Raw genomic sequence first — 27,606 nt, forward strand, 5'->3', positions numbered from 1 at the left:
GAGAAGCGTGGAGCAGTGCAGGCTGGGAGGCTTTTCCTTCCGGGAGGCGGGGACAGAGGAAAAGGCTCTTTGAATGTGGTGATGGAATTTCGAGTGTTTTGGAGGCGCTGATTCTTTTCTTGGTTAACTGAGAATCTCTGGGTGTAGGGAGGGCCTGCGTCAGTTCTTCCTTGGACGGGCCCTTCTGTGCGGGAGAGCCGGACGGCGCCGGCGGCGAACCCGAAGAGGAAGCTAAGCCTGGGGCAGTGCCGCGGCGGCCGGACCTTCGGGCGGGTAGGAACCTGCGGTCCCGTCCCCCATCCCCCATCCCCCATCCCCCATCCCCCATCCCCCATCCCCTATCCCCCATCCCCCATCCCCCATCCCCCGCTCCCCCATCCGCCGCGGCCGGACCTTCGGGCGGGTAGGAACCTGCGGTCCCGTCCCCCATCCCCCATCCCCCATCCCCCCGCTCCGAGCCCGCCGCTGTCTGGCCCCGGGAAGAAATGAAACTGGGCGTGACGTTCTTACCCCTGGTGGGTTGGGAGAATTTCCTTCTAGAGTCAGAAACTTGTTTTCACGTTTTTTTAAAAAAATTTTATTTATTCATGTGAGACACAGAGAGAAGCAGAGACACAGGCAGAGGGAGAAGCAGGCTCCATGCAGGGAGCCCGACGCGGGACTCGAACCCTGGTCTCCAGCATCAGGCCCTGGGCCGAAGGCGGGGGCTAAACCTCTGAGCCACCGGGGCCACCCTTCCTGTTTGTTTTCAAGCAGCCCTTGGCTGAACGATGTAGGAAGTTTGTGGCTGTGGTTGCTTTCTAAGGATTCTTAACAAAAATCGCCTTTTGTCGGTACCCAGTGCTTTCTTAGTCCATAAAACCCTAAAGTGCTGATTTTTGGTACAATTCATTTTATAGACCGAACCTCAAAGACGTGGATGCGATTGTCTTACGTAACATTTTGAAACCTGAGTTTGTAATCCAGTTGGTTCTAGAATCGGTGCCCTTTTCTACCATGGTTACTCTGTTTTGGTTTGTTTGTTTGTTTGTTTGTTTTTTCTTTCTCTCCGTCAAGAAAACAGCGTTTGGAGCCCAACCAAAGCCCAGCGTTTGGGTTAGCATTTTGGCTGACCATTTTCTGGCTTTGGTGACCTGACAAATCCTCCGTATAGGATGACGATAATGTTACTTAAATTACTTTGATAAATCTGAAGCTCTTTTTTTATTTTTTAAGAGTTTATTTATTTTTTGTGAGAGACACAGAAAGAGAGAGAGGCAGAGACACAGGCAGAGGGAGAAGCAGGCTCCCTGCAGGGAGCCCGATGTGGGACTCCTGGGACTCCAGGATCATGACCTGAGCCAAAGGCAGATGCTCAACAACTGAGCCACCCAGGTGACCAATCTGAAGCTCTTTAACTCCTGTACCAAGATGTGTTTATTTACACTCCCCATTGTTAACAACTTTAAGTTTCGGTATTTAGATCAGTTAATAAGATTTCTTATTACAGTTTTCTCATAACTGACTTGTCTTACTTGGGAAATTTTATGAACATTATTTTTTTTTTCTCTACCTCAGACGAGAGACACTTTTCTAAACATTTTAAAAGCTATTTATTTTTAAGTTGAACTATTATCGCCTTTATTTTGTTGAAACCATAAACTTAAAATTCAGTAGAGAAAGTTTGGTTGAGATTTATAAAATGAGGTGTGTACATTTGAGGAATAGTTAAGTACATCAGACTATCACCTAAATAATCCAGTTTTAAATATTTGTTAAAACTTTGTTTCAGGGGATCCCTGGGTGGCACAGCGGTTTAGCTCCTGCCTTTGGCCCAGGGCGCGATCTTGGAGACCCGGGATCGAATCCCACGTCGGGCTCCCGGTGCATGGAGCCTGCTTCTCCCTCTGCCTGTGTCTCTGCCTCTCTCTCTCTCTCTCTCTCTCTCTGTGTGTGACTATCATAAATAAATAAAAATTAAAAAAAAAAAAACTTTGTTTCAGGGGCAGCCCTGGTGGCGCAGCGGTTTAGTGCCGCCTGCAGCCCAGGGCTTGATCCTGGAGACCCTGGATCGAGTCCCATGTCAGGCTCCCTGCATGGAGCCTGCTTCCCCCTCTGCCTGTGTCTCTGCCTCTCTCTGTGTCTCTATGAATAAATAAATTAAATCTTTAAAACAAAACAAAACAAAACTTTGTTTCAGATTATTTTATAGAATGCATTTCTCTTCAGCCTTTCAAACTTAAAATAATGTTATGTTCTTTTCTAGCTACTGATGTACTATGCTTTCTTGTGATATTTGTGGTGAAACAGTAACCTCAGAACCAGACATGAAGGCTCACCTTCTAATCGTGCACATGGAAAATGAAGTTATATGTCCATTTTGCAAGTTGTCAGGTGTGAATTATGATGAAATGTGTTTTCATATTGAAACTGCTCACTTTGAGCAAAATGAACTAGAAAGAAGCTTTGCAAGGATCAATACGATACAAATTAGAACTTCAGATAACAGGAAGGACAACACCTTGCAGTGTAGAATGGAAGTTAATTCTAGTGTCCATTCAGCTTGTGCATCTAATCATCCAAAAACTTCACCTCAAACCCTGCCTAGTGATGACACTTTAAAACATAAAGCCTATTCGGAGAACTTAACTGAATCTAGAAAATTCCTTAAAAGTAGGGAGAAAGAGTGTGACCTATCTAAAATAAAAGGATCAATTTATGAAACAGTGTATAGTCCTCCCGAATGTCCATTCTGTGGAAGAATAGAAGATTGCAGTCAAGATATGGAAAATCATGTGAAAACGAAGCATGCCAATCTTTTAGACACTCCATCAGAAGGTAAGATGTTCATTTTATGTAATAAAACCGTAGTCTCAGTTTAATATATGGTGTCCTAAAAATTGGTTTGTAAATCAGATTACTGCAAATGTGGTTTTTTTTTTTTTTTTAAGATTTTATTTATTTATTAGAGACAGAGAGAGAGAGAGAGAGAGAGGCAGAAGCAGACTGCACGCAGGGAGCCCAATGAGGGACTCGATCCCGGGTCTCCAGGATCACGCCCTGGGCTGAAGGCGGCGCTAAACTGCTAAGCCACCAGGGCTACCCTGCAAATGTGTTTTTTAAATACAGTTTATAACATTGTTCATTTGCTATTATTGCAATCTAAGAATATAATTATGGAAAAGAATTTTGATTCAGTTAATGTTTCAACTACATTGAGAATAGTTTTAGAACCTTTCTGAGGAGGAATACACTCAGAGTCCATTTTTCAGAGGGCATGCTTTAACTTACCCCCAGCCCAATGGCATCTGAACTGTATTGGACTCTGGTTTTCTGTGGTTCTGAGATTGACTCTCTTATGATCAGAAAACACACTCTATGATGTTAGTTATTTTGCAAATATTTCTTCCAATCTGGATCCTGTCTTTTCATTCTCTTAACAGTATTTTTCATAGAGCAGAAGTTTTGACTTTTAATGGAGTGCAACTTACTTGATCTTTCATGGATTGTGCTTTTGATGTCATATCTAAAAATTCATCAAATCCAAGGTCATCTTTCCTATGTTATCTTCTAGAAGTTTTGTAGCTTTGAATTTTACATTTAAGCCTGTGGTTCATTAGAGTTAATTTTTTTTTTAAGTGTAAGGAGTATCTAGATTCATTTTTTTTTTAACTAATGAATGTCATTCTTTTAGAGCAGTTTCAGGTTCACAGTAAAATTAAGTAGAAAGTACAGAGAATACCCACGTGCCCACTGTCCTCATATATTCACAACCTCCTCCACTATCAATAACTGTCCAAGTGATAATCTTTTTTTTTTTTTTTTTTATAATCAGTGAACCTACTCTGACCCATCATTGTCACCCAAAGTCATAGTTTCCATTAAGGTTCACTCTTGGTGTTGTATGTTCTATAGGATTTAACAAATGTGTAATAACAATTACCCACCATTTTAGTTATCATGCAGAATAGTTTCACTTCTCTAAAAATCCTCTGTGCGCCACCTACTCACCACTCCCCAACCCTAACTTCTGGGGCAATCACAGATCTTTCTACTATCTCTGTATTTTTGCTTTTTTCAATGTCATTGGGAATCATGCAGTATATAGCTTTTTCAGATTGGTTTCTTTCACTTAGTAATATGCATTTAAGTTTTCTCCATGTCTTTTCGTGGCTTGGTAGTTCTTTTTTAGGGCTGAATAATATTCCATTGTCTGGACGTACCACAGTGTATTTATCTATTCACCTACTGAAAAGCATCTTGGTTGTTTCTAGGTTTTGGCATTTAGGAATAAAGCTGCTTTAAACATCCATGTGTAGATTTTTATACAGACAAATTTTCGATTCATTTGAGTAGATAGCAAGGAATGTGATTAATGGATTGTATAATGTGGTGTGTTTAGTTCTAATAAGAAACTGCCAAGCTCTTTCAGCAGTGATTGAGATTTCCTCTTGCTCCATATCCTCACCAGCATTTGGTATTGTCAGTGTTCCAGATTGTGGCTATTCTAATATTTGTAATGTAGTATCTCATCTTAATTTATTTTTTGTCTTAATTTAAAGTGCTATCTCATAAACGTAGCATGAATCTCTTTTTGTATGGTTACTTAACCATCAGTATATCTTCTGTGGTAAAATATCTATGAAGGTCTTCAGCCACATTTTAATCTGGTTTTGGTTTTCTTATTGTTGATTTTTAAGAGGTTTTTTTGTATATTTTGGATAACAGATCTATAGTACATGTATTGCATTTTCAAGTCACTTTTGTGAAGGATTTAAATTCTGAGTCTAGATTCATTTTCTTTGTATTTTGATGTCCACATGTTCCAGCACCATTTGTTGAAAGATTTTCTTTCCTCCATAATTCTGCCTTTGCTTCGTCAAAGATTAATTGGGCTATAAGTCTATTTCTGGGCTCTCTGTTCTGTTTCATTGATCTCTTTGTTCTTTTTTTTCAGTACTGCAGCTTTATAGTGTCTTGGAAGTCAGGTAGAACCAGTCCTTTGCTTTATTCTTCAATAGTAAGTTGGTTATTCTACATAGTTTGCCTCATTATATACATTTTAGAATCACTTTGTTGATAGCCACCAAATAACTTGCTGGGATTTTTTTTATTGGGATTGCCTTGGATCTATAGATCAAATTGGGAAGAATAGATATTGTGGCAATATTGAGTCTTCCTATCATGAACAAGAAATATCTCTCAACTTAGTTGTTTACTGATTTCTCTCATCAGAATTTTGTATTTTTTTCTCATGTATATCTTGTTATATATTTTATTAGGTTTTTACCTGGGGTTTGTTTTTTGTTGTTGTTGTTGTTTTTGGGGTAGTGGTGGTGGTATTAATTTACCTGATTGTGTCTTTCAAGGAGTTGGTCCATTTTATCTAGTTTACAAATTTGTGACCTAATTTAACTAACCTAGTATAACCTAATATAACTTTAACCTAATATAACTTTATTATATTTGGAATGTACATAGGACATGTAATAAGGTTCTCCTTTTTACTTCTGGTGTTAACAATCGGTGTTCTCTTTTTTCTTCTTAGTTTGGCCAGGGTTTCGTTGGTTTTTCTCTTATTTTTTGTTATCAGTTTCATTTATTTCTGCTCATTTTTAAAAAAAACATTTGGTTTCGTTGGTTTTCTCTTGATTTTTTGTTTTCAGTTTCATTTATTTCTGCTCATTTAAAAAATTTCTTCTGCTTTCGGTTTTGTTGGTTTTCTCTTGGTTTTTTGTTTTTGGTTTCATTTATCTGCTCATTTTTAAAAAAAATTTCTTCTGCTTATCTTGGATTTAACTTGTTCTTTTTCTAGTTTCCTGAAGTGGAAACCTAGATGATTATCTTTCTTCTTTTCTGATACATTCATTCAGTGTTACAAATTTCCTTCTAAGCAGTGCTTTTGCTGCATTGCATAAATTTTAAGTTGTACTTTAATTTTCATTTAGTTTAAAATATTTTAAAATTTCTCTTGAGATTTGATACATTAATTAGATGTGTGTTTAATTTCCAAGTATTTGGGGATTTTTTGGCTCTTTTTGTTAATTTTTATTTATTTCCTTTGTAGTCTGAGAGCAGACATTGTTTGACTTTAATTCTTTAAATTTCTTAAGGTTTAATGGCCTAGATTATGTTTTATGGCCTAGAATGTGGTTTGTCTTGGTGAATATTTTATATTTTATATGAGCTGAAGCAGAATGTGTATTCTGCTGTTGTCGTATCAGTTATATCCAGTTGATTGATGGTACCGTTGAGTCAAACTATATCCTTATTTTCTACCTACTGGATTTGTCCACTTCTAAAAGAGAAGGTTAAAAATTCTCTAACTGAAAAAAAAATTCTCTAACAGTATAATAGCAGATTCATCTGTTTCTTCTTATAGTTCTATTAATTTTTGCCTCATGTGTTTTAATACTCTGTTACGGGGATCCCTAGGTGGCTTAGCGGTTTAGCACCGTCTTTAGCCCCGGGCCTGATCCTAGAGTCCTGGGATTGAGTCCCACATCGGGCTTCCTGCATGGAGCCTGCTTCTCCCTCTGCCTGTGTCTCTGCTTCTCTCTCTCTCTCTCTCTCTCTGTCTCTCATGATTATATAAATAAAATCTTTACAAAAAAACTCTGTTAGGCTCATATACACTGAGGATTATTGTGTCTTCTTGGAATATTGAACCCTTTGTCATTATGTAGTAACATTATCCTGGGTAACATTCCTCATTCAGAAATCTGCCCTCTCTGAAATTAATATAGCTACTCCTGGTTCTTTGGTTTTGGTTTTGGGTAGTGTTAGCATGATGTATCTTTCTCCATCCCTTTACTTTTAATCTGTATATGGTTTTTTTTTAAGATTTATTCATTTATTTGGCAGGGGGGAGGGGCTTAAGAAGAGAATCTTCAAGTATATCCCCCCCCGGAGTGTGGAGCTCACACAGGGCTCCATCTCAACAACCCAAGAGATCAAAACAAGAGTTGGACGCTTAACCAACTGAGGCACCTGGGCATCCCTCTATATGTGTATTTATATTTAAAATAGAATTTCTTATAGACAGCATATAGGTAGGTCTTGTACTTTGCTCCACTCAGATAATCTGTTTTTTAATGGGTGTGTTTAGACCAGAGATGTTTAAAGTGACTATTTCTATAGTTGGATATTTGTTATTGTTTTCTATTTGTTGCCCTTGTTCTTAGCTTCTTTTTTTGTCTTCTACTTTTTTTCTGTCTTTTATGGTTTAATTGAGCCTCTCATATGATTTCATTTTCTATTGGGAAAAACAGTCATGCGTGTAGTCTTTTGACCCTATTTGGCTACATAGGAATGAGCCTTCGCCTGGAACACTTCCTTATCAAGAGATAGAGTCCTCACAGCCTGTGTTTGGAAATATTTTTCCCTGTTTCAGGCAATAACGTATACTCCTTTGTTTTGTGTAACCACTTGTGTCATCTGGCACCCGAACCAGCCTTACTACTGGATTTATCTTCTACCAGAGGTGGGATGGCATCCTCTGCCAGAAGGGGATGACATCCTTCATTCTGTGGCACAAGAGAGGTGTGTACAGACCAATTGCCGTATATTGGCTGCTAGAAGAGACCTATTGGTCATAGCAGGCTAATGTCTAATACTGAAGGTTATCTTGTTCTTTCTCTTCTGTGTGTGTTTCTCTGTGTTTACTTTGAGTAAAGGGTTCTCTCCAGTACTTGACTGCATTATGTTTTCCTTGGTGATTCTGATATCAAGATGCATTTGAACTTCTACTCCTGATACTAGGCAGGAGATGTCACTTGCTCACTACTCTTCCTTTCTTAACATATCAATTATACTTGTTCTTACTTTTTTTAGTGCTTAGCCTAGAATTTGCAGTGTATGTTAACAACTAATCCAGGTCTACTTTTGAATAACACTGTATCACTGTAGGAGTACAGACCTAGTAATAAGATATTTATTCCTAATTCCTCCCCATCCCTTGTGTCATTGCTGTCATTCATTTCAAGTAAATGTAAGCACACACACCCCCACATAATTGAATACATTGTTTCTATTTTTATTTGAATAAACTTTTATATCAATGAGAAAAATAAAAGTTTTTATTTTACTATTTCCTGTTTCTTCACTGATACTCTTCCTTTATGGATATCCATGTTTCTGACCAATACCATTTTCCTTCTCTCTGAAGAATTTAACATTTCTTGCATGGCAAGTCTACTGGCAACAATTTCCCTCAATTTTGTCTGAGAAGTTCTTTCTTTTCCTTCACTTTTGAGGGATAATCTTGATGGGTATAAAATTTTAGGTTGATGGGGTTTTTTTCCTTCTGGAAAAGTGAAATATTTCACTCCTCTCTCTTATTACCTGAATCACTTCTGAGAAGTTGTATGTAATTCTTATCTTTGTTCCTGTATAGATAGGGTGTTTTTCCTTCTGGCTTCTTTCAAAGTTTTTTATCCTCGATTTTCTGAAGTCTGAATATGATGTGCCTAGATGTAGTTTTTTTTTTTTAATATTTACTGTGCTTGGTGTTTTCTGAGCTTCCAAGATCTATAGTTTGATGTCTGACATTAATTTGCGATATTCTCAGACATTATTGCTCTAAAACTTTTGTTCCTTTCACCCTTCTGGTATTCCCATTTTGTGTATGTTATAACTTTTGCAGTTTTCTCACAGCTTTTGGAGATTGTGGGTTTGGATTTTTATGTTTAGCAGGGGGCTTTGGGAGATCATTTTCTTTTTACATTTCATTTTGGGAAATACCATTAAGAACTTAGTTGAAGGCTGCAATGTTGACACCATGACAAAGCCACGTGTAGGGTCGAGTCTGGTTTTGTTTTGGTTTTGTTTTCAGTAGCCAGTGGGGTATGTTCCTTGAGTTGGCTGCTAGAGGGTGTGGTACAGTTTTGTGGGGCCCATGTCAACTGCCTACTAGTCATCAAGGTAAAAAAAAAATTCATTATCTCCTCCTTGGTATTCCATTCCATGGAAATCAACTCAGTATTGCAAGATACTTGCAACTCCACTGAATGCTTTCACAAACTGGGATCTTTTGTATGACTTACCTGTGACAATTTCCAATGTAGCTCCAAATTTTTTAGAGTTGTGAGCAAACCATTCTATCAGGGACATATTTTTAAGCAGTTCATGTTCCTGTCCTGTCAGTGAAATGAGATTTATCCTTCTCCTATTCTACAGTTAGATAGAGAATGTTCTCCTCTTCTGTGCCTTGGCAATGAAGAACATTTCTCATTGAATCCAGATTTTCATAAACTGTTAGAATCTCTACAGCTCCCATCCCAAAGCCTTTAGTGTATCGTCAGCTCCAAAACAGTACTTGTCTGTGTCCTGGCTAATTTTCACCAAAGTGTTGAATTAATTTCTCTTTTTGAATGAATTTTACCTTGAAAGAACAACAGTAGATAACTCAATGGCTTGGTTTCCATTTTCACCACCATAGGATATATCAACTCATTTTAAATCTTTTGATTGTAGCCTTTCACCAAACATATCAGATTGACTTAGTTCAATTTTAAGGTCAGCCAATCCACCTAAAATGAGACCAGTCACATTCACTTTGTAGAAATAAAAGCTACATAGCAGTCTCAGCTACTTTCTAAATATGGTTATTCCATTTCCAGACCAGGCCTTACATGTATGGCTTGCTCAGCTCAGTGTTCTGTGTCGCTCTTCTGTGCACAATATCAGTTAATTCTTGGTCATGCAGAGGGTGCAGCTTCTTTCCTGTGCAAGCTACACCTGTCTGCTTACAGTGCTGCTTGGTGAATACAGCACTTTGATCTCCTGCTCCCAACTAGGCAGTGTGATCCCAGTTCCAAGCTTTATGCTGAAAGCTTTATGCTGAATTTTGCACCTCACCACTCAGTTTTGAAGGGAGGGTGCTGACAATTTAGTCCCTAAAATTCATGCATAGACTGGCCCCTACTTACCATTTTAATTTTCCTTTATACTTTTCTTGCTTTGACTACAGATCCAACTGTTTATTATTAATTTTTTTCTTTTACTATAGTGGTAAGAGATTTGTGCTTATATTCAGCCTTCCATTTTGACTCTAGAAGTAGAAAATAGCTTTAAATCCAACTATAAAGAGCTTTTACTTATTTAATTGGTTATTGGGCAGTAGACAATCTTTGACTTCAGGTGAAAAAATCTTAAAGTTTTAAAAAACCAACTAAATTATATCTCCAAAACAGACCATGATCAACCTCTGTATGACTGTCCTATGTGTGGGCTCATCTGTACAAATTACCATATTCTTCAGGAACATGTCGACTTACATTTAGAAGAAAGCAGCTTTGGACAAGGTATGTTTATGTGTTTAAAAATAAGAATCTCGTGATGTAATTTCTGCTGCCTAGAATATATTGAATCTTTAGAGTAGTGATATAGAGAGAACAAAGCATATCAGTTAAAAATAAATTTGTACCTTTAAAGAATTCTAATGTCCCTTCAACTTTTTTTTTTTTTTTAAAGATGTACTTATTTATTCATTCAGAGAGAGCAAGAGAGAGGCAGAGACACAGGCAGAGGAAGAAGCAGGCTCCATGCAGGAAGCTCGATGTGGGACTCGATCCCGGGTCTCCAGGATCATACCCCGGGCTGCAGGCAGCGCTAAACCGCTGCGCCGCCGGGGCTGCCCTCCCTTCAACTTCTTTTTAGAAGTTGTTTCACAGAAAAGTTGTATAGAAATTGCTGTGACCAGCAACTAAACTAGTGGTGTGTACCCCAGAGTTTTGCCCCAAAATACCAATATTTAGAAGACAGTGATATATGGTACAATTTAAGAAATATGCTTGATGAAGTTGAAGCTATTTCGGCAGCTAGAAGTTACTGAATTTAGCATCAGGTCAGCAAAAGTTGATGAGCTAGGAAGCTGCCATATGACACATATAATTTTTTTAAAATACGTGAACTTTATGATTTAAATGTTTTTCAAGTTCATTTCCAGTTTTCCCAGTATCTTCTATTTGCCCAGATATTATATTATCACTTACTAGTTTTGTAAGTGACTCTGTACAATTTTTTTCTCTGTCCTCTATGTCTTTGAGTAGTGGCATTGATTAAAAAATCATTGTGGTGCCTTAGAAGTGGAAAGATCCTGTGAGTTTCAGAGTCCCAATGAAACAATATAAAGTAGACCCTAAGAGAAACCAATTGTGTTCTACTGGGCTTCATTTTCTTAAGGTACATTGAAATCTCCTAATAATTCAGGGGTCTTGAGTGTCCTCTATTACTGATCCTAGTACTTACTCTCAGTACAAGGAATAGGATCTTCATGGACAATATTCCTTGCTCACTCAGCCTAATCTCAAAATAAGAATCCCTGGAGCAAAGATGAACAGTCCTCTGCTCCAGTGATTTTCTACTAACTACTGTGGAAAAAATAACCCTCTGAAGCTGAATGTCTGATAACTCTTCTTTTGTTTATGATAGGCTTTGTAGGGGTACATAAATTATTCTAAAGCCTATGGTAAATAATGGAAGGTATGGCCTGAGTAAATCACTGTAGATAGCGTCAGAAGTACGCTAAAAATCAGTTGTAAATTGCTTATCTCCGGCAGTGGAAATGGGGACCAATAGGAAGATGTAGTATAGACTGAGAGATTTGGAAGGAAAGAAAGAATATCCAGATACATAATTCAGATATCAAATTAGAAGTCAGGGAGACAAGATCCTGGCCAGAAGCCACTAGCTAATGGATCTGCAGGTATTGAGTAGAGAGGAAACAGGGCAACATGTGGCAAAGTTGTACTATTTGTTTGAGACCAGACTATAATTAAGCTGGACTTTGCAAACATATTTTTATGCCCTCTATTATTTTCTTTTCTCCCACCGGTTTATTTTAAAAGCCAGTTTTCCTTTTTTGCTAATTAAGAGTATTACTTAATATCTCAAAGTTCTGGTTTCCTTAGTACATAATACCTAACTTCCTAAGGTTGTTATAATGATCAAATGAGATAATTAATGAAAAATGCTTGTCACAGCCTACCTACTCAGTGAGTATTAGTGATTTAAGTGAAGGTGGTACCATGATAGAAACTGTTCAAGTTCTGCTAGAAACCATATTTTCATGACATCATAGTCATGAATAAATACCAAAATAATGACATTTACTTCATTTAAAAAACAGGAGTTAACGTATAATGGATTTGAATACAGTTGTTATTTTATTCTAAACTGATATCTAATAGGCATAAACAGAGTACAGTGTTCTCGAGATCTGGAATTGGCTCACCAACTTCAACAAGAAGAAGACAGAAAGAGGAGATCTGAAGAAGCACGACAAGAAATGGGAGAATTTCAGAAGCTGCAGGTACAAAGATTAAACAATTAAAGTATTTTGCTTTGGTAGAATTCTTATTTTTCAAACATGCTGTCAGTACTGCAGCCTATTAGTTTTGTCATTGTTGGTATATAAAATACTTTTTTTACATTTACATTTTATAATTCATAACAGTATTTACTCTGGTCATTTCCTGGGATAAGAACTTCATATATAGTATCTCAAAATCTTCACAACAACTCCCTACATGACAGATGAGGAAGTAGAGACAGAGCACTAGTAACTTGTTCAGGTTCGGGCTGTATTAAATGGTAAAGCCTAGATTCAAACCTATGTTAAATTGATAGGGCACATTAGGAAACCAAGATTCAGAATTTAAGTGTTTGTATAGATACTTAAAAGAGAAACTTTGAATTAATTTCTCCTGACTGATTCTTTTAGTGATTGCAATTCAGGAATTTTTAAAGACCCATTTTTAATGGAAAATGCATTTTTTATGATATTTGAGATTTTTATCTTAGGTTGATGATGGTATCTGCTAAACTAAACTGGCAGCACCTAATATATTTTTAGTGCATTTAAATTTCTAATAGATTTTTCTACTTTTCTCAGTCCTAATTTGCTGTGGACTATGGTGTTACCTGTGCTAATAATGCTCACAGTTTCTAAATACTCTCTTTCTATGTGCTAATAGGATTATGTTTGAATAAAAAGGGTTTATGATTAAGTTTGAAAATACTCAAACAGGTTTGTATACTTCAAGATTTGTCAAAACCTTTAATATACTAATGTGCATTGTACAAATAATTTTCTCAGGCCTACTTCTGAGTTTTTCTTCTCCGATATGTCACACATGACTAATTCTCATTTTGGAATATCTAATTTAGGCTATTTTTCTCCTTGGTGATTCATTTATTTGCAAAATATTTTCCTACCAACTTTCAGAGGAAGAAAAAAAGTTGTCTTTTCCTAAATTTTCCCTGTCTTGCATAATTTTGAACATCATCAATACAAAAGATTTCCAGTATTTAAATAGGAAGTTTGTTAAGTAACTTTGCAAATTGTTTAGATCTCAGAAACTTTTTCCATAGAGGCTGTGTTACACATTTGAGATTCTCTATCCAGTATACAAAAAAACAAAATTTACTGTGTAGAGTTACTGCCTGAATGAATTATGGATTAAGTAGGACTTCATTGACTAGCCTGGGAACCAAATAAGAACTGACAAGCTTTCTTAAATAAATCAGTGATATGTTCAGAACTCATCTGCCTTTTTCTGTACCTTTAGTAGAAAGACAGGATTCTTTACTTTGCCAACTACAAGGAAAACAAATCTCTTGCTATGGTAGTAGTTTATAGAGAAACGCTCTTATTAACTCAGGGTTTCTGTGTGTGTGTGTGTTATTTAGCTCTAATAAAAATCTTGAATTGACTTGTATAAAAGTCTATACACCAGAATGTTTCAAATTACATTTCCAAATAAAATTGTAGTAAGTTTCCATCTTTCCATCTTCACTGAGGTAAAGGGACATAAAAATTAAGTCATTTGTTTTTATGTTTGATAGAGACAATATGGTTTAGATAACTCTGGAGGATACAAACAACAGCAACTACGAAATATGGAGATAGAAGTCAATAGGGGAAGAATGCATCCATCTGAATTTCATAGAAGAAAAGCTGATATGATGGAATCTCTAGCTATTGGTATTGATGATGGAAAAACAAAAACTTCTGGTAAGTACTTAAACATCAAAATTGTTATTTTAGTACTTCATGTAACAATGAGGTAATAATCAGGATTATTTGAATTTTGCTTAATTTTAATAACCCATAGTTTTTATACTTTTAGGTGACTGTTCAAATAACTTTTTAATGTATTTTTTGGAAACTTCTGCACTTCTATTTTTAAATTAAATAGGTCACCTAAAAATAATTTACTTTTATATTGTGTTCATTTACTTGACATTTGAAAATGAACCTTTTAGAAGTTTTATTGTTTACTATGTTCTAGATCAATGCTGTGTAATAGAAGTATAAGTGAACCAAATATATAATTTTAAATTCCTATAGTCACTTGAGATGTGCTTGCCCAGATCTAAATATTCTGGAAAGTATAAAATACACATTGAAATTTGAAGAATGTACAAAAACCCCATATGTCCATAATATTATTATTTCAACATATAATCAATATTAAAAACTATTAATGAAATATTTTGCAATCTTTGTACATTCTTCAAATGTACTATGGTACATGTACAATGGTGCCTCACCATTGTCTTAGTAATTGTCTTAGTAATAAGTATGCCAATGTATATTAGAATGTTCATTACTTCTTTTTTGGGGGGGGCGGGGAGGTTTCCCTCTCATTCTCAGTGATCTCTCTCAAATCTTGTTTTCTTCATCAAAGTTTCTGATACTGAAGTTCACATTTATTTTCTCTGAATTCTAGAGTATCCATTCCATGCTACCATTTTTAGTTAATCAATTACATAGTCTTTTATTCTTTTTCTTGATTATAAATCTTACCTTTCAAAATTCCTTGGAAATGGTTATATATATATTTCTATCTTTCATATGCTAGGCACAGCTACAACTCTTGGTTCATTTAATTGTTTTGACTTACTTGCTCTATCTTGTTAAGGACAAAACTGATTTTCCCATAGTTACCCTCATTCAAGTGAAGAGTTCAGTGATTGTCTTTTTGGTACCACATACCCTGTTGAGAAGGTATGGGTTACCCAGTTCAGACCTTCCTGCCCACAACCTTCACAGAGTCTGTAGAGAAGTAAAGTATACACAAAACTGTTGTGTTCTCTTGTGACAGAATATGGCTAGTACCTAGGAGCACAACAAATAAATGAAGTGTGTGTTCAGGGAAAGAGGACCGTTTTGTTTGGGTTTTAGAATCAGGGAAAGGGTCTATGAAGACATGAGCATGTGATCTGTGGAGTATCTGTAGGATTTCAAAATACAAGAAGTGTATACCAGAAGGAGGCAAAAGGACAGGATCACATGTACTCTGTCCTAACACCTTGTTTATCCATATTATAGTACTTACTATGGTCTGAGTCCATGAGATTTCAAGGAAAATGTTATATATATGTATATACATATATGTGTATATATCTTTATTTATATATCTTCATATATATATTTTTGCATCTTAGCACTTAGCATAGTGCTAGGTATATAAAAAGTGCTTAGTAGACATTGTTAGTAGAAATTCCATGGGCAAAATAACATTTAATGTATTCAGTTAGGTGACAGCCAAAATTATGGCAAGAAGAATGGTTGGAGAAAAAGATAAATTAAAGGATAGCTTGCTGTGGGGCTTCATATACCATGGATTATAACCATTCTATAGGTAATAGGAAATTACTAAAGGTTTTATTTTTTTTTAATTTTTATTTATTTATGATAGTCACAGAGAGAGAGAGAGAGGCAGAGACACAGGCAGAGGGAGAAGCAGGCTCCATGCACTGGGAGCCCGATGTGGGATTCGATCCCAAGTCTCCAGGATCATCGCACCCTGGGCCAAAGGCAGGCACCAAACTGCTGCACCACCCAGGAATCCCTTACTAAAGGTTTTAAATTGGGAGCAAATTGATGAGCTTCAGAGAGCATAATGTCCAACACTATATATAATAATAGACAAGAATAACATTCAATAATATACTTTTATGTGCACCTTGCAGGTGCAGAAATGAAAGATGTAAACCGCTTCAATTCTGTGTAATAAGTAAGTAGCATGCTAGTGTCAGGAAAACTTGCATAGTAGTAACAAGAAAGACATGAACTAAGGTTATAACAGTCAAAAGATAAAGAAGATGGAATTGACAGGATTTAGATGGGGCACTTGAGGGAGGAGAGGGGCTGATACTAGAAATAGATGAGACAGCCATAGAAGAGGATAGCTTATCCATAAGAGGATAGCTTATCCTTCTAAATCTTCTTTTTTTTTTTTTATTTTAGGAATTATTGAAGCACTTTATAGATACTATCAGAATGCTGCCACAGATGTGAGACGCGTGTGGCTTTCCACAGGGGTGGATCACTTTCATTCATCTTTTGGTGACAAAGGTTGGGGTTGTGGTTACAGAAATTTCCAGATGCTACTTTCATCATTACTGCAAAATGATGCTTATGATGATTGCTTGAAAGGTATGTGAAATACAGTTCCCTCAATTTGTCCACTGATAACATAGGCCCTCTAAAAAACATGAGTTTGAACTACATATACATGGATTTTTATAAATGGAGTTTTTACAGCCTAGTATTTTATTTCTCTTATGACTTTTTTCCTTATGAGTTTCTTTTTCCTAGCTTTATTATAGGAATACAGTATATAATATGTATAACATAAAATATATGTTAATCAACTGTTCCTTTTATATTTATTGGGGAGGCTTCTGGTCAACAGTAGGTTATTAGTGAAGTTTTTGGGGAGCACAGGGTGCCTGGGTGGCTCAATTGGTTAAGCGTCTGCCTTCGGCTCATATGGTCCCGGGATCAAGCTCTGCAAGGAGTCTCCCTCTCCCTCTGCCACTTTCCCTGCTTGTGATATCTCAATGTCTTTTTCCCTCTCTCTAATAAGTAAATAAATAAAATCTTTAAGAAAGTTTTGGGGGAGCAAAACGTATGCAGATTTCTGACTGTGTCAGAGGTCAGTGCTCCTAACCCTTGCATTGTTCAAGGATCACCTGTACATATAATATGGAATGAATTCATATATAGTACATACAATTAATAGCTGTAACGAAGAAGTGTTTTGGTGGATAATTACGTTAAAACCTGAATTCTGGTTGGAAGAAGAGAAAATGATACAATAGAAAATGTCAAGAGTAATGATCTTAAAAACCGTGTTATAGGTCCTCTAGAGCACATAGTGTACTACTAACTGATACTATTTAGTACTTTAGTAACTGTCATGTAATGTGTTTGCTTGTATAATTTTAGGTATGTCAATTCCTTGCATTCCAAAAATTCAGTCTATGATTGAAGATGCATGGAAGGAAGGTTTTGATCCACAGGGTGCCTCTCAACTTAATAACAGGTTACAGGGAACAAAGGCCTGGATCGGAGCATGTGAAGTATATACACTCCTGACCTCCCTACGGGTAAAGTATGTACCACAAAACCCAAGTTAAGGTTATTGTCATATCTGGGAGGTTTTCTTTGTTGTTTTTTCTTTAATCAAAGAGACATTTAAAAAATAAAATTTAAGAGACACTGAAAGGCTTATACTAAAAATCAATAATTCAGTCTCTAGCTCATCTTCTTCTCTATTCTCAAGTCTGATTTCTCAGAGGCAGCTGTTAGTTACTTCAGTTGTTTCTGAATAATATGCTTTTTCTCTCAGGGCTTTTTACGTTTTGTTTTTTGTTTATCAGTTTTAGACATCATCTCTTGAATTTCCCTCACATTTCCTACCTATGTTCACCCTCAGTCCTTATAATTTGATTAAATCTCACTTTTTTATTTAAGTCAGAGTTTACATCATGACTATAATAATAATATCATTCATTGCTGATTTTATTTCCTTTCCTGAAAACCTTTTAAAAATTTTCCTTGAGTTAAGAATTGTCTTTTCTTTTCCCTATTACTATTTGGGTGCATCATGGTCTCATACATTTTTACACACTCCACTTTGTAATCTGAGGCACTCCTATTCCTGGACACTTCTTCCTTGAGCCCTCTATTGTCTTTGCGCTCGCTAGTCTCCTGGATCCCCTTCAAAGCTAATCATGTAGCATTCCATCATGGTTTCCTTGAAGCGGAGCCTGGAATTTTTTCTGGATTCCATGTCTTTATCTTTTTTGGACTACACTTCTGCTTAAACACATCTTTCATTAGCTCCCTAAGGAAAGGTGTCTAATGATAAACTGATAGTTTGGGTGGCTATATTATTCTAAATTCAAAATCATATTCAGATCAAATTAAGTTTTTACTCTGTTGACTTCTAGCAATCAATGTTCCTATTGAGAACGTAAGATGTCGTCTGATTTTCATTCCTTTTATATATAACCTATTTATTTTCTCTGAAAGTTTTTTGCATCAACTCTTAGTTCTGCTATTAAGAAATTCCACCATGAATGTGGGGCTTTAATTCATTATATTGGGCATTTGTTTTTCCTTTTGAATCTGGAATTGTGAGTTTAAAGATCTCGGGATAGAGGTAAAGAGCTTGGACTTTGGAGTCAGACTGCCTACAATTGATTCTAGCTTTCCTGCTTATTGGCTGTATGACTTAATTTGTCTATAGCTTAGTTCCATTTATTGATAAAAAGAACATGTAAGTACTAACTGCTTCACAGAGTTAGAGTAATATTAAATAATAAGGTGCTTAGAACTGTGACTACAATATAATAAGAACTCAGAGGTTAGCTGTTGTTTGATAATTATGATCCTTCCCTTTTCTTTATTTTTTCTGGAATTTCTGGTAGTTGGCCACGTAACTCCTTTCACTTTTTAAGTTTATTGGTCACGTTTCATTTTTTTTTTTTACCTTTGCTTTTGTTTTACTATGTAGACTTTCTCAGTTCTATCTCCCAATTACTCTATTGAAATTTGTATCTTAGCAATCATGTTAATTTTAAGGAGTAATTTCATAGCATCATAGTCTGTTATGGTGGCAAAATTTTTCCCCAGCATTTATTTTCTTTCTATTCCTTGGATTTTGTGGGTTTCTTCCATGTTAATTTGTTTTCATGTCTATTTATTTTAGTCCTTTGCATTTTGAAGGCTTTCTTCTAACTTTTGTAAATCCTTAGTCCATTCCTAGAGTGAAGATGAGGCACTAAAAAGTTGATCAGAGGGTCCTGTAAGATTTCATGGAGCTTGAAGATGAGCAGGCTTCATTTACAGTTTTAAGTGGAAGCTTGCTATTTGAGGAACTCTCAAATTTCAGTAAAGGACCATTCAAAGAAGAGTTCTCCACTTTCCTGCCTAAGCTCCTACGTTGATGGAGGGAATAGTTAAGCAGTGATTTGCCTTCCTTGTGGAAGCTTTCAATTTGTTTCATATTGTATAGTCTCCCCAATACCTAGTGCCTCTAAGCTTCCAGCCTCTCTGGGATTTTAAGACAGTTGTCTATTTTTTTGCATTTGCTTTTATATTTCCTTTTCTTGCTTTTGTCTCCATTCTTTTGTCTTTACTATCTGAATTATTTTCTCCTTCAGTACTATGTTGTTGGGCTTTCAAGAGGGAATAGAGATAGATGTTTGTCATCTTTAATTGAAATTTTGCCTTTAAGCTTCATGGCTCTGTATTTTCCTTTATGCTTGTTTTACATTGTTTCTACTCTATTAATATTAATTGATTGGTTTCAGAGGTAAAAATATTTTTTAACTTTTAAACGGCAATAGAAAAACTTTAAATAGAACTTTAAATAGAAAAACTCGTGCTTTCTCAAAATAAATAAAAATTTATTTAAACATTTTTTTAAATATTTTTTTTTTATTTATTCATGAGAGTCACACAGAGAGAGGCAGAGACATAGGCAGGGGGAGAAGCAGACTCCCCGGAGGGAGCCCAATGTGGGAGTAGATCCCAGACCCCGGAATCACGGCCTGAGCCGAAGGCAGACACTCAACTGCTGAGCCACCCAGATGTCTCTATTCAAACATTTTTTAAATTGAGGCACAGTTGATATATAACATTATATTAGTTTCAGGTGTACAGTGTAATTATCTGATATTTGTGTATATTAGGAAATGACCACCACAATGTCCAGTTAACATCCATCACTGTACATAGTTACAAAATCTTTTCTTATGGGAACTTTTAAGATTTACCTTCTGAGCAGCCTTCAAATATGCAATACACTATTATTTTTTTTTTAAGTTTTTAAAAGTTAAATTCAATTAACGTATAGTGTATTATTAGTTTCAAAGGTAGAGTCAGGGATTCATCAGTCATATATAATAAATCTATAAAAGACAAAGACTTTAATAAGTATATTAAATTATTTATATTGAAAGTACTATTTTAATGCCCTCTAAATTTATTTTTTCTCTTTTTCTTCTTGCCAGTCTGTTGACACTTTAAGACTACATATTATACCATGTACTGAGTTTTCTTTTTTTTTTTTTTTTCCCTTTATTTATGATAGTCACACAGGGAGAGAGAGAGAGAGAGGCAGAGACACAGGCAGAGGGAGAAGCAGGCTCCATACACTGGGAGCCCGACGTGGGATTTGATCCCGGGCCTCCAGGATCACGCCCTGGGCCAAAGGCAGGCGCCAAACCGCTGCGCCACCCAGGGATCCCCATGTACTGAGTTTTCAAATAATGTTTAAGCAAAGGAAAATATCTAGAATACCTGATATGTCCAGCTTTTTTCTTGGTGCCTGAAATAGTTTAGTTTTTTAGTAAAGCCACTTTAATACTATACTCTGAATTTGTTTACTATTTGTTTAAATGTCTTCCTTTCTCTAGGATATTATTCAAATTCTAAATCTAAACATGTCATCAATTTTTAACCTAAAAGCAGTGTACCTACTTTTTAAAAATTTAATCAGAAGTTCAGTGTTTAAAACTTAGTAATCATTTGGAAGTTATCAACAATACACTTGCTGAGGCTAAGAATAGCAACCATTGCAATTTTGGTGTATTTGGAGATTTTATTGTCCAGAGAGACAAGGAAAGGGTATCTGTGCTGTACTTTAAAGTGACAGTAAAGCTCTTAATTAATTTTGCTTATAACCCAACCTTTTATTTATTTTTTTAAGATTTTATTTATGTGAGAGAGAGAGAGAAAGAATGACTAAGCACAAGCTGGGGGAAAGGCAGAGGGAGAAAGAGAATCTCAAGCAGACTCCATGCTCATCTCAGAGCCTGATGTGGAGCTCGATCTCAGAACCCTGAGACCCTGAACAGGAATCAAGAGTTGAACACTTAACCCATTGAGCCACCCAGACACGCCTTGCTTATACCCAACCTTTTAAAAATAGTTACTGAGAAGTGTCAGTAGTGCTTCTGGTTAAAATAATTTTGTTTATTCAAGGTTGACTTCTCTTGAAGAAGGAACACCACTGTGGTCTAGTGCCAAATAGGGGATGGGTAGATGTATAGGTAGGAATATATACAGAGTTTTTCTAACATCTTTACAGGTATTTTCTTGTCTATTATTGGAATGTAAGAGCCAACAGGAAAAATATTCAGGATATTTTTAATGGATATGAATGGCTGTTGTGGAATTAAAATTAGAAGTCAGTTTCTAATTGATCAGGTTTAGAGATTTTATTTATTTTTTAAAGATTTTATTTATTTATTAGAGACAGAGAGAGAGAGAGAGAGAGAGAGGCAGAGACACAGGCAGAGGGAGAAGCAGGCTCCGTGCAGGGAGCCCGACGTGGGACTCGATCCCGGGTCTCCAGAATCATGCCCTGGGCTGAAGGCGGTGCTAAACCGCTAAGCCACTGGGGCTACCCAGGTTTAGAGAGTTTAGAATGAAATTTGTGTCTCAGATTACATGTAGGTGACTTTTAAAAACCAAGTATGGTCCTCATTTACTATTCATGGAGATTCTATATGTCAGAAAATGTTTGTAACTTTGAAATCAGCCATCAACCTTATTATAAAGTTATTTAAATAATTATTTTTTCTTAAAATGATACTTTTCCTGATACATAATGAAATTTATATGTATTTTCTTCTTAGGAAAATACTCCTGGGATAAAATTAGTTCTAAATTAAATTTTTTTGTATTTGATAACTCCATTGATGAAAATGTTTTAAAAAATATTCTCCAAATAATCCATTTTGTCAAATTTTTTATAGATGCCACATTGTTGATTTTCATAAGTCAACTGGTCCTTTGGGTACCCATCCTCGCTTATTTGAATGGATATTGAACTATTATTCTTCAGAGAGAGAAGGGAATCCAAAAGTAGTGTGTACATCTAAACCTCCTATCTATCTTCAGCATCAAGGTTGGTATAACTCATAGATAGGAAGTATAGCTTATAAGATAATACTTTTATAGGACAACTGATTGGCTTTTGCTTTAGGATAGATTAAGATTCAGATACAAGGGAAGAGGGGAGTATTGTGACATTAGTCTGATTTTCAGAGCTACATTGTCATTATGGTAGCTTCCTAGGTAATGAAAGATGCTGTGCCTCATTCATTCAGGGCCCCTGGGTTCACTCTTCCTTTCTTATTCATCCCTTCCTTTTTATAGGTCTTCATGTACGTTACTTCAGTGAGGCTTTCCCTGATCACCTTATTTAAAATTCCACCTTGTTAACAGCCCTCAACACTAGCATCTTCTCTCTTCCCTGCTTTTTTTTTTTTTTTTTTTTTTTTGTATGTAACGTAATATATGCTTACCTATTTACCTTGTTTATAGGGTATTCCTTCCTTTTAGAGTAAAACTCCACGAAGGCAGGAATGTTTGTTCTGTTTGCTTCTGTACAGCTAACTGCCTGGAATAGTGCCTGGCACATGGATACTTGATACATTTTGTTGAATAGATGATTTGAATCAGTAGGAGTAGAAGAAGTAAGTGTAGGGAATTTTGTTACTTAGGAATACAAGCTGTAAATGTATTGAGCCCTCCCTGTTGAAATTCTAGTATATATTAATTTACTTCTGTTAACCTTTTGGATTCATGAGTTTCTGTTTTGTGGTAATTTTCAAATGCTTTCATGTGAGATGATTTGATTCAGAAGGATCAAGGGATTAGGAAAGAAAAAATAAATATATGCCACAGTAGACAATTTTTTGTAATGAAGCCTTTAAGAAAAAAAAACTGAAACTAAAGGTTTCAAAAAATGAAAAGTAAAGGTTAGGAAATAGAATTAAAACTATTTTGTCTTTAGAATGAGAGACTGGTTAGAAGGACTATTTATATTCCAAAGACACATGTGCACACACTGCATACAGAGAGTATATAGTGTATGTGTATGTATTTAGTAACATATCTATATGTGTAGCAATAGATAGGACATACACATATATACAGCTGGGTATGTTTTGTTTTGTTTTGTTTTGTTTTGTTTTTTGATAGGTCATAGTCGAACAGTTGTTGGAATTGAAGAGAGAAAAAATCGAACATTATGTTTACTAATATTTGATCCTGGATGTCCTTCTCGGGAAATGCAGAAACTATTAAAGCAAGATACAGAGGCTAGCAATCTCAAACAACTTCGGAAATTTGTGGGAAATTTAAAACATAAGCAGTACCAGATAGTGGCAGTAGAGGGTGTTCTTTCTTCTGAGGAGAAAATTGTAAGTATTTACATATTTTCTTGTGTGAAGCTTGAACAAATTGAATTTACGGGCTTAAAATTTTTAGTTAAAATCATCAGTGTTATCCCTTTTTATCTCATTCTGTATTTTTCAGTTGGCAAAGATATTTTGGTTTTGTATCATTTAATTTCTGGAGTGGACATCTTTAAATTTCAGGTGCTACCTAACTTGACTCAGAGCTTCAAAAAAATATTTAATCTTATACTGTATAACATAATTGTTAATACCAGGCACATAATGAAAAATGGCAACATATATGGTAAAAAGACCTAACTTAATCCAAGGACTCCTAATGCATGTTGGTCTTAACAATTATGGTTTATTAAATGTGATTCTTGTGATTATTGAGGATCTGTGTTATGCACTTGGGTTTACTGGATATACACAGTTCTAGAATTTAACTTCAATACAGTTGCCTCTTTATCCCGTACAGCTAAGTGATGACTGGTACGTTACAGAAGAATTTCTAGAGGTTGAAAACCCTCCACTTAGTATAAACTGAAGCTATGTATGTAGTGGCATATCAAGTCTAAAAAATGCACAGTTCCCAGAATCTTAAAAGGAAAAAAAAAAATGCCTATTTGAGTATTCCACATGGATTTGTTTTCCCCTAAGGAGAAGAGAGACAGAGGCCTAGAGAGGAGCATTTATGAAGAATAACAGGATTACAGGTGGAAACACTAAAATTGCTTTAAATGAGAGAGAATTAGAGTAATCTTTTCAGCCTCACAACTTGGGATATAAAGGCAAATATTTCAGAGGTTCTTCAGTTTAATTAAATCTTAAAGGTTTCCTTGGAGTGAATTACATGCCAAAATTGCATTCATTTTTTTCACCTGTCATATCTTTGGCTGCATAAAGTTAGAGATTAATTTTATTTATTTATTTATTTATTTATTTATTTATTTATTTATTTAGACTTTTAAAAAAATATATTTTTATTTTAATTCCAGTGTTAACATACAATATTATACTGGTTTCAGGGATATAATATAGTGATTCAGCAGTTCTGTACATTACCAATTAAGTGTATCTTAATCCTCTGTACCTATTTCGCCCACCCCCCACCCACCTCCCCTCTTGGTGGCCATCTGTTTGTTCTCCATAGTTAAGAGTCTGTTTTTTGTTTTGTCAGAGGTTAATTTTAATTGTTATAAAATGCCAAGATGCTTGTTCATCAGTATACAGGTAACTTATGAGAGCATAAGTGAGGTTAAATATTATCATGGAACCTAGCTGAACATTTTAGTTTGGTGTTATGTTAACTTTCTGATTGTAGGAACTGAGATGTTGTTAGAATAGTAGCTTGTCCTTTTCTTTTTTTTTTTTTCTTTTTTTTTTTTGAGTCATAGAGAGTAGCTGTGTCTTTAACTTCTTTAAAAGAATTAGAACTTGCCTCATTATGTACAATACTGCTAGGTGGAAAAGAAATAATATGATTATAATTGTAATACTAATAAAGTATTACTTTGTAATGCTTGCTTTGCACTAGGCACCACGCTAAGCATTTTTACACAGATATTAACTAATGTAATTACACAGTTGCCCTATAGAGTAGGCTCTATTATTCCCATTTTACAGATGAGGATGTCTAGGCTCAGAAGAGTTGTTACATTTCTGAAGTCACACAGCTGCTAAGTCACAAGAGGCAGGATTCCAATTCAGTCAGTTTACATCCAGAGTTCTGCCCTATGTGGCTGCTTCTGGGAGGATACAATGTCTTGTCGTTTCATATTTGTTAATTAAGTTTATATGTGAACAATTCACTTTTAAGATAGGATACTATATTTTGAAAAATGAAAAAAAATCAGTTAACGTTATTTTTACATACCGCTTTCAAGCCTACGTTTTTGTTTCTTCCTTTTTGTTTTAAATCACTGTGTCTTATAGTTATTCTGCCATTTTTAACAGTGCTGTCTACCTTGTAGGAATTCAGCAAATACTGCCATACTGATTGATCTGTGTATCACCAGATAGACATCTGCAGCTTCAACTAATGGCTCATTAATGACTTTACTTTTTTATTTCAGAGTGGTGGTTTATTTATAGCTCATTTTATTTTATTTTATTTTTTTATAGCTCATTTTAAAATGTGTTTTTCCTCCTAAGTGATAACTATAATTTTAATTGTAGGAATTTCAGAACATATTTGGTATTTTAAAGTATCCCAAAGTGTAGATATTTGTAACTGCATTTTATATTCTTCATATTTGGAGTTTAGTTATAATATTTTAATAATCATGCAGCTCTTATTCAAGGAAAGGAAACAGGTTTCAAAAAATTGTTTTTATCCTGGCAGCTGTCCTATAATTACCATAATGCATTTCTGCCATAAGTATATTTTGAGTAATAATTCCAAACTGTTACAGATGTTGGAGCACTTGGTTAAGTGAAAGAATTTATGTTGGCAAATATCTCCTAATGCAATTCAATTAAGTAATGCATACACACCTACTTAATAGCCATTTTCCTCAATTCTTTTCATACATTGACATGTTTTAGTTAAATTCTACAAAGAAGCACTGCATTCTGTTTTCCATTTTGTAATCCTTGTACTCTTGATTTAACTTCGTTTTAAACTGGCTTGGTATAATATGCCTTGATTCATAACTCAAGTTGTAGAAATAGAACAAATGCTTAAAAGTCTTTTAAAGTGACATTTAAAGCCATAATGAAGGAGATAATTTTCTTAAAGATTCTCTGCTCACAGCCCTCTCTGTTTATACGTGTCTCTCTGACTGTGAGCCATCATTTTTATTTTTGACTCATTCCTTAAAATGGTGAATTTTCTTTTTACTCTTTTCTCTTTACCTGGTATTTTGTTTAATTTCCTTTTTTGGGTTGGTTTTAAAAATCTTTATTACTAGAGCACCTGGCTGGCTCAGTTAGTTAAGCATCCAACTTGATCTCAGCTCAAGTCTTGATCTCAGGATCCTGAGTTCAAGCCCCATGTTGGGCTCCACGCTGAGTGTGGAGCCTACTTAAAAAGAAAAAATGTTTGTTCCTAATTTCCTAAGTTTGAAGTTGTAATTTTTCTTAAGGAATTTTCATTATCTTAAAAAAAGTCCAGATTTTATTTTTTATGTTAGGTAATTAATATATATTCTAAATAATGGACTTCTTGCTTAAAATTAACAGTTTTTTAAAATTCCTTTTCAAGGCCAGGAGACAAGCTTCTCAAGTCTTCACAGCTGAGAAGATTCCTTGAAGAATTAAGCATTGCAGTGGTCATGGGATTTTACTTTCTTTTCCAAATTCAGATACTATAAACTCCCTCATAGTGCTTACGAATCTGAATTCTCTAAATACTCAACTTACAATTTCTGAAACATCCACATCATACCTCGAGTACCTCACTGTTTAGAAACTATTTCAATAAACTGTTTTGTTTGCATTATGAGTTCTGTATTTCCTCTTAGAATTATGTGTTAGAAACTGGTTTTGTATGATAGTCATATGTAATATTTATTGGGTCCTTGTGTTAGGTATTCTTAGTACTTCCCATGTATTAATAAATGTAATCTTTAAAATAATTCTGTGAGACCAATTCTGTTAGTCCTGTAAGGAAGCTGAAGCTCTGCCAGGTTTGTAATTTGCCCAAGAAAATGATTGTAGTCCAGGGTTTGAACCCAGGCTGTCTCCCTTCCAAGCTCTTAGCACTTGAGCATTATGCTTTCTTTCATTATAAAACATATATAATGAAATTCCCTCCTTATCACCTAGAAATTACCTTAATACTTAACAGGTATAACTCTAAAAAGAGTTATTTATAACTCTAAAAAGAATATTTATACTCTTACCCATACAACTGTGAATTAGAACCTTGTGTTTAACATGGCCTATAGGAAAGAAACTTTCAGATTCATGTTAGATGTGTCAAGTAAGGTTGTAAGCAGGAATCCTACTTTGGCCAATTTGAGCAGAAGGGAGTTCATTGAAAGACTATCAGAAGCTTAGAGAATACCAGGTAACTAGGAAATAGTGCTGGGACAAAGACAAATCTAGAGGCCAGCATGTGATCCGATTTATAGCAGAACAATCAGATTAGGAGCTGAGGTCAAATGTCTCTGCTCAAAATTCAGTTTCTAG

General features: G+C 35.4%; 1 protein-coding gene and 1 pseudogene across 3 annotated transcripts; one reads left to right on the top strand and one right to left on the bottom strand.

Annotated features, from left to right (window-relative positions):
• Positions 1-26,914, top strand: ZUP1 (zinc finger containing ubiquitin peptidase 1). 3 transcript variants are annotated; one of them, XM_026002434.2, is made up of 10 exons: positions 1-273; positions 2,246-2,817; positions 10,173-10,283; positions 12,171-12,292; positions 13,828-13,996; positions 16,238-16,426; positions 17,222-17,387; positions 22,045-22,196; positions 23,276-23,496; positions 26,678-26,914. In XM_026002434.2, exons 2-10 carry the CDS (start codon positions 2,259-2,261, stop codon positions 26,723-26,725), a joined length of 1,737 nt encoding a protein of 578 aa, XP_025858219.2. In that variant the 5' UTR covers positions 1-273; positions 2,246-2,258; the 3' UTR covers positions 26,726-26,914. The 3 variants fall into 3 exon arrangements, with proteins under 3 accessions (XP_025858219.2, XP_025858218.2, XP_072621651.1); XM_026002433.2 differs by lacking the exon at positions 26,678-26,914 and having other exon boundaries at positions 18-273; positions 23,276-23,858; XM_072765550.1 differs by lacking the exons at positions 1-273; positions 26,678-26,914 and adding an exon at positions 379-403 and having other exon boundaries at positions 23,276-23,858.
• On the bottom strand, positions 8,759-9,911 carry LOC112922659 (eukaryotic peptide chain release factor subunit 1 pseudogene; annotated as a pseudogene).
• Positions 26,915-27,606: the final 692 nt, after the last annotated feature.

The sequence above is a fragment of the Vulpes vulpes genome, chromosome 1 (genome assembly GCF_048418805.1).
Source record: "Vulpes vulpes isolate BD-2025 chromosome 1, VulVul3, whole genome shotgun sequence".
Classification (NCBI taxonomy): domain Eukaryota; kingdom Metazoa; phylum Chordata; class Mammalia; order Carnivora; family Canidae; genus Vulpes; species Vulpes vulpes.